Raw genomic sequence first — 13,758 nt, forward strand, 5'->3', positions numbered from 1 at the left:
TTATGGGCAAATAAACGCCAACAAAATTACTGGTCTATCACAAATGCTGTACATGAAGGCTATTTTATTGAGACACTATTAATCCCTAAAAATGAGCTAATGTGAGGAGGTAGTGGGAAAAACTTGTTGATTTATGGGTCCTGTTTGTACCTGCTCCACATTTACGAGTGGCCATAGAAAAATTCACCCACATTCTGCGATTTCAGGGGGTGAGCACCAAAGGGTATCAGCTTACTCACCCAGACCGGGTAATCGGATATTCTGAGGCCAGTCTACTGAGGCCAAATTGTTTCATTTTCTTTATTGTGTATGCACAAAGAGAACAGAGGACGGGTGTGATTGTGGTGGGTTAGATCTTGCCAAATGGAATGATGAGGAGTCTGACGATTTATTCACCCATTTCTGTGCGCCTTTTCCGTGTCTTTTTATTCACTGAAAAATTTGTGTGATTAAAGGTACGTGGCATGATCAGTGTCAATCGTACTTTTATTTTATCTCCGATTTCGACTGAGAAAATGATTTTTACTAGTCAAATGCCTACAGAGAGTAGATTTGACCATACATATTGCCTTGGAGTGCTCCACATGAACTCTAGGGAATAATGTAAAGTCACGCAGTTCCCTAAAATAATTTCTTATCTTCTAGTCCATCAGTGACAAGCATTTCCACTTACCCACCGCCATTCACCAGCATTCCAGAAGGCAGTGTATTGACATTATGTAAAGGTAGGTACAGCCGAATAAATAAGATATATGAGAACTATTTTTTAAGATGAAACTATAAAATTCTTAGGTGCCCAATTGCAAGGATGTCATCGCCTTTCTACCCACCTAAGTTTAAATCAGCCGTTCTAGAACATCCATCTTTTATTCACTAAAATGTGTACCCAATTCTCCATAGAATTCTCTAGGCTAACAAAATTCACTTTTTAAGCCATTTTCGTTACAATTACGAAGCCGTTGCTTGGACCGTGTATTAATGGCGAATGGAGTGTGCCCTTTGTGGTCTAATAACTGTCTAGACTAAAACCTCTGATGTCAATGGGTCTCTCTAGCACACTTTTTTCCCTTTTTTACACAAAGTAAACAAGGTGGCAGATGATTAAGCCCCTTTTAGGTGAACATTGCTGTAGTTCTCTCAGCCTTGATGCCTCTTGTGGGCACGACAATAAGCTGTACAGGTAGAATTAATAAATGATCTTTTGAGCTGCCACTTAAACGGACCCGTTTTGGTGATAAACTTTTTAAACACACGTTGAATTGGTGCTTCAGCGTGTTTGTAGGAGAAGGTGTTAGGAAACTCAGAATCGTTCCTTAGGTGGGTGATCCAGTCTGCAGTTTGGCTACCATTCATCGCTGATTTGGGCATATGTTATGGCACCAGAGGAGGAAAAATGAAGCTGTTCTTACAGGCAGAAACCGTGGTTGGCAGTATTCTACTGCACATATGCAGATGTGGAAATGTGCATACGTACGCCGACTAACCCACCCACACTCACTCTTTGAGGCAAGGCTACTAAGGTCACCACAGACCACTATAAAACGGTGTTTCAGTCATCAGAACGGTGGTTCATTGTGCACAGCGTTATGAGCACAAACAGGGCCGTAGTCAAGAATGCCGACATGCCGGAGAGCATGCAGCAGAGAGCCGTGGACTGTGCCAAAGAGGCTATGGATCAGTACAACATTGAGAAAGACATCGCTGCACACCTCAAGAAGACCTTTGACAGGGAGTATAGTCCCACTTGGCACTGTATAGTCGGTCGTAACTTTGGCAGGTAAGAGCTATCACTTTACATTCACTCATGCCTGATATACTTGAAAATTCACTGAGCTGTTTCACTTCTTTACTTAGTTATGTGACACACGAGGCACGCAACTTTATCTACTTCTACATGGGCCACGTTGCAATTCTTCTCTACAAATCTGGTTAATTAAGTCTTGTATAAATATATGTGCGTTTAGACTATCATCAAAGTTTTATTTATCTAATAATAGTAATGGAATACTTGAAATTTTTCTACTGAGAACTTTGTAGCTTTTTTGTGATGAACAGTACACTTTCCTTAAAGTTTACGTCAGGCAAAAGATAGAAAAAGGAAACCCAAATTTTTGTACGGTTTTGTCAATAAAAGTGATCTGTCCAGGGATACGAAAGCAGGTAGGGAAATGGAAAACGATAAACTAGTGACTTTTATGTTGTGAAATTTGGTTTTTAAAAAGGCATTGAACAGACTTGTAGTGACAACTTTCTAACCATTAGTTAGCAAGCAAATGTTTGAATTATAAGGCTATGTGGGGGATTTTAATTAATCGTTGGCGTATTCACTGATTGCAACTTGGGATTTTAGATTGATTTATCAAGAAAAATTGCTCAATTTTTTGTTGTTAAAATATACATTTAAACTGAAAAGAATGTTCAAATAAGAATTTTTCCTTATTAATTTGTTATAATCATCCAAAGGCACTGCTGTTAGTCCTTGCTTGTGAAGTCGCATGCTTACTGGGCTTTGGCCAGTTTCGTATTGCGAACTTGGACGAGGTCGGATTGTGAGTAGTTTATTGCTCTAAAAATTGAGATTTAGCATTAAATGATGAGTGGGGTGTTGAGGCTGAAGAACCACTCCTGTAATTTTCTCAGAAAACTATTCTAAAGTCACGATGACTTGGGTCCTACAGACGGTCAAAGTGGATTAATTTGGAAATCGCGGCTGAATAGTAGAATCTCGACGGTAAAACTGCAGTACTTTCTATTTGTAGCAGTAAAAGGCACCTTAGTATGTAGGGTGAGTGGGAATATAAGATTGGAAATATTGCATCAGCCGAGGAGGTGTGGCGGCCGTTTGGTTTGGCCGAAGGTCTCACGAAGCAGGCCTTTTCCGCCGACTGGGTCACCTTTGCAATTTAACGGAAGGTTTACCACCTCCACACAATGCCGACTTGCGTGCTAGCTGTTTACCGCAAGGTTCTTGTAGTTGGGCATGCGTCAAACCTAGGCGTCCGTTCGTTCAAAATTCCGCTGTGAGGGAAGAATTTCTTCCTTGTAGTTGTCCGTATGTTTTAGACATTTTGAAGACAGAACGGCCTGTGGTCAGAGTACCAAATGTCTTGGTACAGCTGTATCCTGATGCAGTACAGCTTAAAGAATCGTGTCTGTGGTGTTCCAATTCAATAAAATTCAAGGCTGGCACTTTTCTAGGATGTTTGTACATTCGTGCATTCATGAGAGATGGCGTTTTTTTATGATCTCATGGACGCATAAGGTCGAGCTACTGAAATTTCATCCAGTTTTGCACAATCCCACGAATATTAAACCGTGATTTTTCAGTACACTCCCAAAGATATGAGTAATGACTGACCCTCCATCAGAAAAACCTAATATACTGAAAGACATGGAATATTTTGCGGTTAATTCTGCTAAGGATGCATTAATCATTATACAATTGAAAAGTAGCTCTCTACTTCTGTCAAGTATGATTTTTACCTCCACGTGGATCCCTTATAGCATGGTGGCTTTGAAAGAAAGTCAGCACATATACTTGCGTCCCATTGCTATTCTACTCCTTATTTTTGGCTAAATGCAATCTTTTAATGTACAATTTATGCTGAGCGTGGATCCCGTTTTTATAGCCTTAGGTTCTATACTACTGATCTCCTGACCACGCTTCTAATTAGTAGTATGGCTACCTGTAGATCGGTCCGTTGTACTACGGCTGTAGAGACGACTCGAAAGACATAGCTACAGAGGAATTCAGTTTGCTAGAAATTGTATCAGTATTACTGATTGGTGAATTTTTATGATAAGTCATTCATTTTACAGAACTTTTTCTTATTTTGAGCAGTTTTTTGTCCCATAAGATGGCAGAATCAAGCGCTTTATTTCTAGACTGTTATAAGGCAAAGCGTCCATGACTAACTGCCATCTCCACGTACTCGTGAAATGTGTGCGATTGCTCATAGGCATGTATAATGTAACAGAAGTTGATACGTGTCAGTACGTCAGCTCGGCATCCTCGTTGAGCTGTATGCTACTACTTAGTTATTTTGGCCCCTACTATACAAAATGTGAGTTAAATTTGTTGAATTTTAATGGCGCTTTCCCATCCCGCAAACTGCGTTTACTTTAAATGGTTGAAGAATGTACGGTGTGCGATAGAAAAAAAAGGGCCTTAGAATAAGTGATTCTGATGTTTACGGGGACTCTTGCCAACTGATGGCAATGAACTATCATCTCAGGTCATTAATTAGACAGATAAAGAGGCACCATTAAATAAATCATTTGCAACTCTATCTACTAGGCACACTTCACTTCATGACCAGAAGGCCACATTAGCCTTGTGAGTGTGGTGGCATGTGTGGTGAACTGCAGACATAATTATTCACTGGCTGTCTGACTTTCAAACACACGTGACAGGTGAGATCAATCTACTTAGTACACTGAAACTCCCCAAGTATGCAGAGAAAGCTTCTGGATAAACAATTAGGATCAGTGAATCAGTCGAGACAAGTGTTGGTGTGCTAAGACCACCACAAGACCGCATGCCTCCGCCTTTCTTGATAAATTGAAGACAAAATGAAACACAGGTACCCTTGTTGAAGGTACCGTTGTTTATCAAATGTGGAATATTCCCCGAATTGACCCTCAACAATGAATAGAAGGTTAAATGTATGCAATCGTGCCAATGGATTTTCCACAAAAGGTATACAAATACATTCTATTGCAATCCTTCAGGGAATATCAAAGATGTGGAATTTGGTTCTATTCTTCTCAACTCTAAGTGGGCCAGTAAGGCGACTTGGGGGAGGAGGTTTTGTGCATTCCCTTTTTCTTACAGGCAAAAAAAGTTTTGTCAGTCGAAATCAGATCACCTGCTCAGCCCTTACTAATTGAATTGACACATGGGAACAAAGGCTTCGTAAATAAGAGAAAATTTTCAAAAAAAAGAACTTTTAGAGATTTTCACACAGCTATCAATATTTCTTTGCATTACCTATGCTCACAATGCTGTTTGAGGGCAGGCTACTGAAACTTCACTTTACAGTACAAAATCCCACAGCTATAAAACCACGCTTTTTTCCTCCCTCAAAATAAAGCAAGAATTCCTCTAGGGGTAATGAAATTTCAAAGTTAGGATGTCTGAAGTCAAGGCGATTATCAAGAATGCGGATATGTCGGAGGGCATGCAACAGAGGTCAATTGACTGCGCCCGAGATGCCATGACCCAGTTCAACGTTGCAAAGGAGATTGCTGCCTACATTAAGAAGGAATTTGATTCCACGTATGGTCCAATATGGCACTGCGTTGTTGGCCGTCAATTCGGAAGGTTGGATGACTATGCTACTCTTTTCTATCACATGTGTACACCAGGCTACAACTTCATCCCCTCATTCTATCTTCCCTTTTAGCTATTTGACCCATGAGGCGAGGCACTTTATATTCTTCTACATGAACCAGATGGCAATTTTGATCTTCAAAGCTGGTTAATTGTTTATTATGTCAAGGGAACCCTTCATTAGCAAAAAATATTTTCTTCTCTTATTCCTGCCGCAAAGTGGGGCTTTAATTTGCACCTTCTTAAAGGTTTGGAGATTGTCTTTAAGAATAAAATTCAGGTTTATTTTAAAAAAAGATGTCTTGCACGTGCTTAATCACCACGCGCTAGATCTAGTCCATCAAAGCATCCAACCTATAGTCGTTGAAGTTGGCTCTGCTGGAGATTTTAAATAGCCATCTACCACAGTGGCACACCTTAGAAAACAAGGAAGTGAAGAATTGTTTTCTTATCATGTAAACCAAAAAATCATTGGAGAGGCATTTCGATTTGTGGAAAACCAAAATTTTTTGCATCATTTGTGGTTAAGCTACTGATGCTTCGTCCAAGTCCGTCCAATTCCACACCTTTAAAATTACATCCTCCCAAGGCGTGGAGTCGAGTGGAAAATTGCAATGGTGAACGAAAACAAAGGGACTGCGTAGAATCTGTGATGCATCAGAGAACATGCAGCAATGGCTTAGATTCGCCGTTGGGAAGGATATTGGTCCCGCATGACTGGTAATAATTTCAGCAAGTGCGGACCCCTAGCCTCCGCTTCCGCCCTTCTCATACGCCTGGTTTTTCTGATCTGTCCGCTAGCCCTCTCGAGATTAATTACTTCTCATACTCTTATATGAATCAGGTGGCCTTCTTCCTCCTTAAGTCTAATTGAGTAAAAGTGGGTTAACAATGCACCAAGATTGTACTTTGCTTTGAAGGTGGCCTTTAACTGACAGCCCTACAGCTTAAGTGGCTCGAAAGACCTGACTAACCTTTTGGCGTGGCATGTGTCTCATATGGAGTAGGTATACCTCTGCCACAATTGTTTGGCAAGGTCTAAGTGATTAATTTCGCCTGTAGTACACCACATGCATACACAAAGCAAGCAGGGTCATTTGTAGGTGGTGTTGTGAATACCTTCGAAGTTTGGATTGGGTAGTTGACAGTTTCTGGATAACCAATCATATCCTCTTTTGCACAAAAGACATTTTTCATCACATATTAGTCAGTCAATCAATCAGTCAGTTAACAAAGCATATAAAATGAGTGGCACGTCTTTTTTGACATTGGCGAGATGAGTAGAGAACAATAAATTTGTACTCCGTGGTTTATTGTCATCGGATGACAAATGTGGTGGAGCTCATTTGCTTGGTAATTTTCACTCTTTCTCCCCATTGGCTTGGAAGTAAGCAAATCGTTAAATTGCACACTTTAAAAATTTTCAAAAATTGCTCCCCATTTGATCCTTTAGACTTATTTTAGCCAATGGCGAGAAGCTGGGAACGGCCTAGAAATCACTGGCGATATCTTCAATCCCATAAAACATGCCCCTTTTTAACATTTCAGAAGAATCGGCGCAGAAGTTAAATTCCCCACTTTTATGCCTAATTTCTACATATTCTTCATCTTCGTTTAGTTGACCAACGAGACGTAGGGATACACTCTATGGATAACAATAATCACGGTAAGGGTGGGGCCACCAAAATGCTATTGAATAAGTAAGAGTATTAACCAAATGGGGACCCCAGAAGTTCAGCCATTACACATACGGCGAGCTCCCCACATCATTAGCACTAAGGGCTTCCGTATGACATAACAATTTCGCCCATCTGATAAAAGTTGTGTAAGTTTGCAAAGGCGTACTTAAATAAATCAAGTGCTTTAATAGTAAACCTGACTGCAAACTAAGTGGTACTCGTCTAGTTCGTACATGCTCTAAAATATTGGTTTGAAATGCGGTACCAAATATGATAAAATCTACTTAAATTTCGTACACTGCTCTAAGCCCCATCATACCCTACTCATATCAATTCAGTAGCGACTTCTAGATGGGTGTATAAGATTTTGGCTGCCAAGTAGGAAAAAACTAGTGAATTTAATTCCCACGCAAGCAGTATTGATATATCTTTTCACATGATCAAATGCGGCATCTTGAGAAAGTAGGATAGACTCCAAAATATTCAAATCCAATAAGAATTTATTAAGGCTTCCTTGTTTTAAACTAGGTAATTAGCCGGATTTGAATAATAATATTCCAACCTCACCCAAACAGAAGTTGATAAAGTGTTTACTCTCGTGTGACACATAGCTAAAACAAAAAAGGAGGGTGATGAGTCAAAAAGTCACTCTAATTGACGCAATATTGTAAGAGCACTCACCTGCCGTAGCTACTACCAACAATGCAGTGCCAGGTGGGTTTGTACATCTTATCGAATTCAGTTTTTATGTAGATAGCGATGTCTTTTTCAATGCGAAACTCACTCATGGCATCTCTGGCACAAGTCAAGGCATGTTGCTGCATCTCAATAGGCATATCACCGTTCTTCACAACTGCTCTACCTGTGCTCATGTTGTAGTCAGTAAAAATGTTTTATTAAATTCCGACAGTATTTATTAAAAAATGAGCGCTGGTAGCGTTGCTTCACTACAAGGGTGCCTATGTGAAGTGATGCATCTAATTGTGCAATTCAATGTGGTCTAACCTGTTGTTACCTGAAGTGGATTAGTATGGAGCGCTGACGCGCCATGATCACAAGACATTGGAAGACTTGAGTGGAAGTGTAGGGAGGCCTTTAAAATAAACACACCAGTTTGCAACACAAAAGCGTTTCATATGCCCATGTTTTTTTTTTTCTACTTGGAAAAACTTGGGATGAACGTGAAGTGTTACAGACTGGCGGTAATTTGTATGAGCTCAGGCGCTAGCTAGAGACCAATTAACGTAATCACGAGGTAAAATGTCTTTAGGTACAGCGGGCCTCAGCAGCCCGCTTTCACGTAAAATAGGCAAAAAGTTGATCCTATTCTCGAGTACTCGTGGTGTTTTGATTGGCTGCGACCTTGCGCTTCGGATGGTGCCACAATCAAAGTGTATCCACTGCAAAAGGGTTGGACTCAGCAAAGCGCTAGTCGTGGAAGGTTTCAGTGGTTCTGGAAAAGGAACTCGTAGAAGCTTCTAAAGCTCAGAGGCTGCATCCATTTCCGAAATGCGATAATAGCATTATCTTCTGATAAAGTTATAAAAATCCATGCATGTATTAATCGTGACAGCCAGTTGTTTGCTGCTGTAGAAAATTACTTCACATGAATACTTGTTGTCCTTGTAAATTACAGCAGAAAATATGGCCATTTACCGGGTTTTTGTCTTCCCTAGTAACTAATTCTGAACTTGAAAGAATTTAACAAGATTTTATTCTACACAACGAGAAATCACAGAAATTTGATTTGAGTATAAAACCTCTCATGCAGTCCAAGGAATGTGGGGACAAATTCATGAAAGGTGCCAAATTCTGTGAGATAATGATGTCCAGGACACTTCCAAGGGCGATTGCGTGGGTCCTTACTGCCAATGAATGCTTAGATATCCCACGAATTGAAGTAAAGACTGCCTCGTGGAGAGCTTGATTGTTAAACCTCTACTCTAGCTGTTTACAACCATCTGCTATTTGTGGCGGTAGATATTCGCCTACACATTTTACCAAGCAAGGAAAGGGTTTATTAAATTTCCACCATTTTGGGTGTGAGTTAAAGCCTTTTAAAAAAACACTCAATTGTGCCTATTGATGGCTCATGTGAGGAATTAGCTAGAGGTCTTACAGTAGCCTGGCCTCCTGTTTCGTCATTACTCAAGGTAAAATTACGATTTCCACAATTTATGCGTAAATGAGTGTGTCTAGGCAAGGTGGAAAATTGTGGCATTCCTTGGTAGACCATGCCTAAGTTTTAATTTAGGATGTTAGGATTTTTTACGGGTGAATATAACTTACCGGAATTTGACACTTAAATGAACAGCTTAAGTGCTTAGTTTTGGAGTAATTCTGTCTAATCATAAGCACAATATTTACCAGGGTAAGTTTATTTCCGGTTTATAGAGCTATTTTACAACGGTTTTCTTCAGACGTTTTTTTCTTGCTTTGTTTTGACGCATTAAAATTCACACTATGTAAATGCTTGAATCTGCACTTTTTTAAAGTCACCTCTAAATTATGTCTGTAAGGTCTTGTAGAGCTAAAGTGTTTTTATTTCAAATGATTCAATTTTTCTACAAATAGCTAATATTGTCACTATATTTTGAATTACAAAAGGTCAAGATTTTTCTCCTTAAGAGCTTTTATTCTATTTTTACGAGTAAGGCAGTTTTCGACCCTTAGGCCTTGTATTGTATAAAGTAAAATTGCGGTTGAAAAGACTTAATAATCAGAAAAAGCATCTTTTTTCTTATTACTGCGGAAAGCTGTCTTGTAAAGGTTAATGCACATAAATGCTCCATTACTTTTCCATAGCCTCCAACTCGTTCATTCATTCTCAAGTGGTCGAAAGGGGCATATACTAATACCATCAGAAAAACGGCGGTAAAGTAGGATTAACTGCGATATTGCTGTTAATCGCCGAAATATTTTGTGCAAATCAGAATTGTACTTGATTTCCAATAATGTTTCCTCGTCAATTTGTAGTCATTTTAAATCTGAATTAGGGTCATTCAAAACGCAAGGAAGGCTCTTCAAGCCTCTTTTCAATTTAGCCCAGTGATTGGAGCTCAGACACTAGGTGGCGAAATTTTTTTTTTGTAGTGTCTCAGTAATTGCTCAATTGTCGTGGCATGTAGAGACTTTCATTTTGCCCTTCATTTGTTATGTACAGCAGAGTAGTGTGCAATGGTGTACCATAAAGGTAGACCTCTTTGTATTTTCTGCTATTCATTAATTTTCTACGACCCTCATGTCATAAAATCTTGCTAGAACTTAATCAACATATTTGGCGCATGTCTGGCTGACGAACATGACAAAGCAAGTTTAACTCGATTTCACAGTGATAAGGGCTCTCTTTTCTTTCACTTGTCTCGCAGCAGCTGAAGAAGGTGATATCAAAAAACTGATATTTAGTAAGACCAAGAAAAAAGCAATAATTTACGCAGAAAGGAAGCCACACTTTTTACTCAGATGTTTAGCTGGACTTGGCTAGCACAATTGCAAATTAGCCCATGAAGGAAAGGGCCACATAGCTAACACCATAAGTATAAAAGTGCCGTAAGTACACACATAAACTGCTGAAACCATGGCCTACAATGAGCTGCCATAGTGAGGTGTAACTCCTGTCTAGTTCCTTCTTGATGGGGCCACTGACGACACGGTGCTGCATGTCCTTAGGTCAGTCGACGTTCTCGTTAACAGCCTCATCTGAGGCAGATTATAATGACAATTAAGATTCCTTGGTTTTGGTTTCATGTATATGGAAAGTGAAGAAAGAGTTGGTAGCTTCGGTTGAGTCTAATTTTATAATACCAAGTAGTGGATATATATGTGTTGACCTTGTTATTATTAATGTCATACTGCCGGTGACGAGTATGAAAAGTGGATGCTAACACCACTTCCATCCATCTGAAGGCCACTTCACTCGTGAGATCAGCCTAGCTCATTCTGTCTTTTGCATTTTACCTACGTGATCTGTACATCTCAATGTTTTGCCTACTTTGACTCGAGTATTTAGGCAGTCCTACCCTTTAAAATGGTCCTAGGGTTTCCATAATTAACCCACATTGGACATCAAACGAGTTCATTCTAATTCGACCATTATTTCTTCCTTATCAAACACTCATTTATCTATTTTTTTTTCTAATTTTACTAACATTTGATTGCGGTTCACTTTTTAGCATTTAGACTCCTTAGACTTTTCGCTTGCCCATAAACGACCTATCAGTAATAATTAGTTCTGCCTTCATTCAGGGTATTCAACAGGGAATATAACTTGACGATCCAGAAAATTCCAGGGATCTTGGGTATTTCGTAGTCCAACGATGGTTTTGACCTAATCCAGCGACGACTTACTTTTAGCTCCTTAAGTGACTGACCAATTCACAACAAGTTTACTTGACGATAGGGTCAAGAAAATGATTTATTTGATAACTTGCCCTGGAACCTTTAAATTTAAGTATTTTTTAGTCAATTTGTGAAATTTTAAACTGGTCAAAATGCTTATTTTCTTGATTGACACCCAGAACGCTTCAAGTGGTTTACAAATTCGAATCAAGTAAAGGCAAGCGCAGCACAGAATATATTTCAAATTCATAAAAAAGAAAGAAAAGAGTATTGCTACCCAGATTTAAAAAGTAAAAAGGCAACTGCGCCCATATAAAAGTAAATAAAGTTTTTCGTCTCGTGCGTCACGTAGCTAAAGTTAATAAAAGAGAAATCTTAGAACCGAATGATACGACACTGTGGATTTAAAGAAAGGTAAGATTAGGACTTTACCTCCCAAAGTTTCGGCCAACAATACAGTGCCAAGTGGGACCATACACCTTGTCAAATTCCTTCTTGATGTGTGCTGCGATATCCTTCTCCACACTGTACCTGTTCATGGCGTCTTGAGCGCAGTCAACTGCCCGTTCTTGCATCTCCTCGGCCATGTCGACATTCTTGATGACAGCCTTATTTTGTGATCCATAACTCATGGTCTCTGCTTTCCCACAATAAAAGAAGTGTATCAAACTGTGATTGTCTACAGTTTATATACAAGGGGAGTCAATATTGCGCTAAAATATTTTGCTTCTACAGTAGCCTAGCCTCGGTACTTACTTGCAGTTTATGTATGTGTTTGACTAATGTAAACAATCGTATGTGAAACCCACTGGCTTATTGCTAATATCCTTCCCAAAATTTGGCTACTCGTTCCACTTTGAATTTGTCATTTTTTTTCCGTTCATTTTGTGCAACACCCCGGGACTTCCCTCAAGATGGAAGAAGACGTAATAGTTAAGCAAAACATAAAATTGACGTCCTTCAGCAGAGCTTGGAGCTACTGGCATGGTTTGAAGACAAGACTATCCGATAGGGGCACAACACAGGAGCCCTGACTGGTTAATTACCAAAATCGAGAATTAAACAAAATAGTTAAAGCGCTGCAGTTGTTTCATTGTAATCACAAGTGTCTGACCTTTAACGACGCCCAGTCAAGTCCACTGAATTTGTTTGTCAGTGGCAATCCATTTTTGGTAAATGAGTGGATATTTCTCCTACCCTCATACTCACCCACCCCGACAGATTATAATGAGGCCTCCCATAGGTAAGGGTCATACATCTCTCGTGTGTACGTAATAATTTTATCTACACTCGCTTTTTTACCTTTTTCAAGCCCAACTCGCTACCAGATAGGCAAAAAGACTAAAGTGCGTCACTAATTCAATAATAAAAATGCACCCCAGTTATTTTTCAGATAACAGGCATTTCCTCCAGCTGCTTCAATCACTAGGTCCTAATAGTACGCCTCAGCCCTGAAATTATGACCTCTCAATCATCTTTCATGGGATGAAAATGATCTACGCTCGTTTAAAACAAATGATGAGCATCTAAAAGAGGAAAAATACATTTTTGTGCCTTTTAAATGAGAGTTGACTTATTCAAGCATGTTTATTCTGTTAAATAATGGAAGGATTTTAATCCATTAAATGGCACGATTTGATTGGCTGTCAACAACTGCAGTCAGTCATGAAGTTCTGGCAGAAATACAATTTGACAGAGGCCAGACCAAGTTTGCTTCAGCTAAATGCTCAAATGAGCTAGTTCTTCATTCTCAACGCCATGGCTTGATTTTCATCACTGCGTTTTGCTGTGTCCTGTCAATCAACAGCATGATAGTACTTACTTCATTTTAAGTAGCAACCCATGCGTTGGGCAATTTATTTGCACTTGCTTTACTCTATCCAAATCATTATCAATCTTCACAATTTTTACAATTTATTAAAACGTTGTTCAACCACTCGGGTCTCTTTCATTTCCCAGGGACTTACAGTCTTTCCTCGAACCAAAAAGTCAATGAAAGTAAAGTTTTTGTATAACGTAGAATTTATCATTTAGAGAGATGGTTTAGCCAGATTTGAAAAGCAAAATAGCTACTTGACCCATGTAGAAGTAGATAAAGTGTTTTGTCTCGTGAGTCACATAGCTGAAAATGGAAAGCATGATGATGAGAAGGTGGGCTTAGTAAACAAAAGAAGGGGCAAAAGTAAGACCTTACCTTCCAAAATTTCGGCCAACAATACAGTGCCATGTGGGACTGTACAATCTGTCAAATTCCTTCTTTATGTGGGCAGCAATGTCCTTCTCCACGCTGTACTTGTTCATGGCATCCTGGGCGCAGTCAACTGCCCGTTGCTGCATATCCTCTGCCATATCGGCATTCTTAACGACAGCCTTAGTCTGTGAACCGTAGCTCATGACCTCAATTTCTCC

At 39.5% G+C, this 13,758-nt stretch overlaps 5 protein-coding genes across 5 annotated transcripts; 2 read left to right on the forward strand and 3 right to left on the reverse strand. All coding sequences in view use genetic code 11, as the record gives it.

The window, feature by feature from the left end:
- Nucleotides 1-1,586: 1,586 nt before the first annotated feature.
- On the forward strand, nt 1,587-1,933 carry EGR_09465 (Dynein light chain LC6, flagellar outer arm; the record flags this gene model as incomplete). The annotated part of the gene is made up of 2 exons (XM_024498714.1): nt 1,587-1,777; nt 1,855-1,933. 2 exons carry the CDS (start codon nt 1,587-1,589, stop codon nt 1,931-1,933), a joined length of 270 nt encoding a protein of 89 aa, XP_024346853.1.
- Nucleotides 1,934-5,132: 3,199 nt separating this feature from the next.
- EGR_09466 (Dynein light chain 2, cytoplasmic) lies at nt 5,133-5,484 on the forward strand (the record flags this gene model as incomplete). The annotated part of the gene is made up of 2 exons (XM_024498715.1): nt 5,133-5,323; nt 5,406-5,484. 2 exons carry the CDS (start codon nt 5,133-5,135, stop codon nt 5,482-5,484), a joined length of 270 nt encoding a protein of 89 aa, XP_024346854.1.
- Nucleotides 5,485-6,370: 886 nt separating this feature from the next.
- Nucleotides 6,371-9,247, reverse strand: EGR_09467 (hypothetical protein; the record flags this gene model as incomplete). Its single annotated transcript, XM_024498716.1, has 4 exons — nt 6,371-6,504; nt 6,833-6,977; nt 9,013-9,090; nt 9,131-9,247. 4 exons carry the CDS (start codon nt 9,245-9,247, stop codon nt 6,371-6,373), a joined length of 474 nt encoding a protein of 157 aa, XP_024346855.1.
- A 2,477-nt stretch (nt 9,248-11,724) lies between these two features.
- EGR_09468 (Dynein light chain 1, cytoplasmic) lies at nt 11,725-11,981 on the reverse strand (the record flags this gene model as incomplete). Its single annotated transcript, XM_024498717.1, has 2 exons — nt 11,725-11,745; nt 11,829-11,981. 2 exons carry the CDS (start codon nt 11,979-11,981, stop codon nt 11,725-11,727), a joined length of 174 nt encoding a protein of 57 aa, XP_024346856.1.
- Nucleotides 11,982-13,392: 1,411 nt separating this feature from the next.
- On the reverse strand, nt 13,393-13,743 carry EGR_09469 (Dynein light chain 2, cytoplasmic; the record flags this gene model as incomplete). Its single annotated transcript, XM_024498718.1, has 2 exons — nt 13,393-13,471; nt 13,544-13,743. The coding sequence occupies 2 exons, from the start codon at nt 13,741-13,743 to the stop codon at nt 13,393-13,395; spliced, it is 279 nt and encodes a 92-aa protein (XP_024346857.1).
- Nucleotides 13,744-13,758: the final 15 nt, after the last annotated feature.

The sequence above is a fragment of the Echinococcus granulosus genome (assembly GCF_000524195.1).
Source record: "Echinococcus granulosus chromosome Unknown EG_S00149, whole genome shotgun sequence".
Classification (NCBI taxonomy): Eukaryota; Metazoa; Platyhelminthes; class Cestoda; order Cyclophyllidea; family Taeniidae; genus Echinococcus; species Echinococcus granulosus.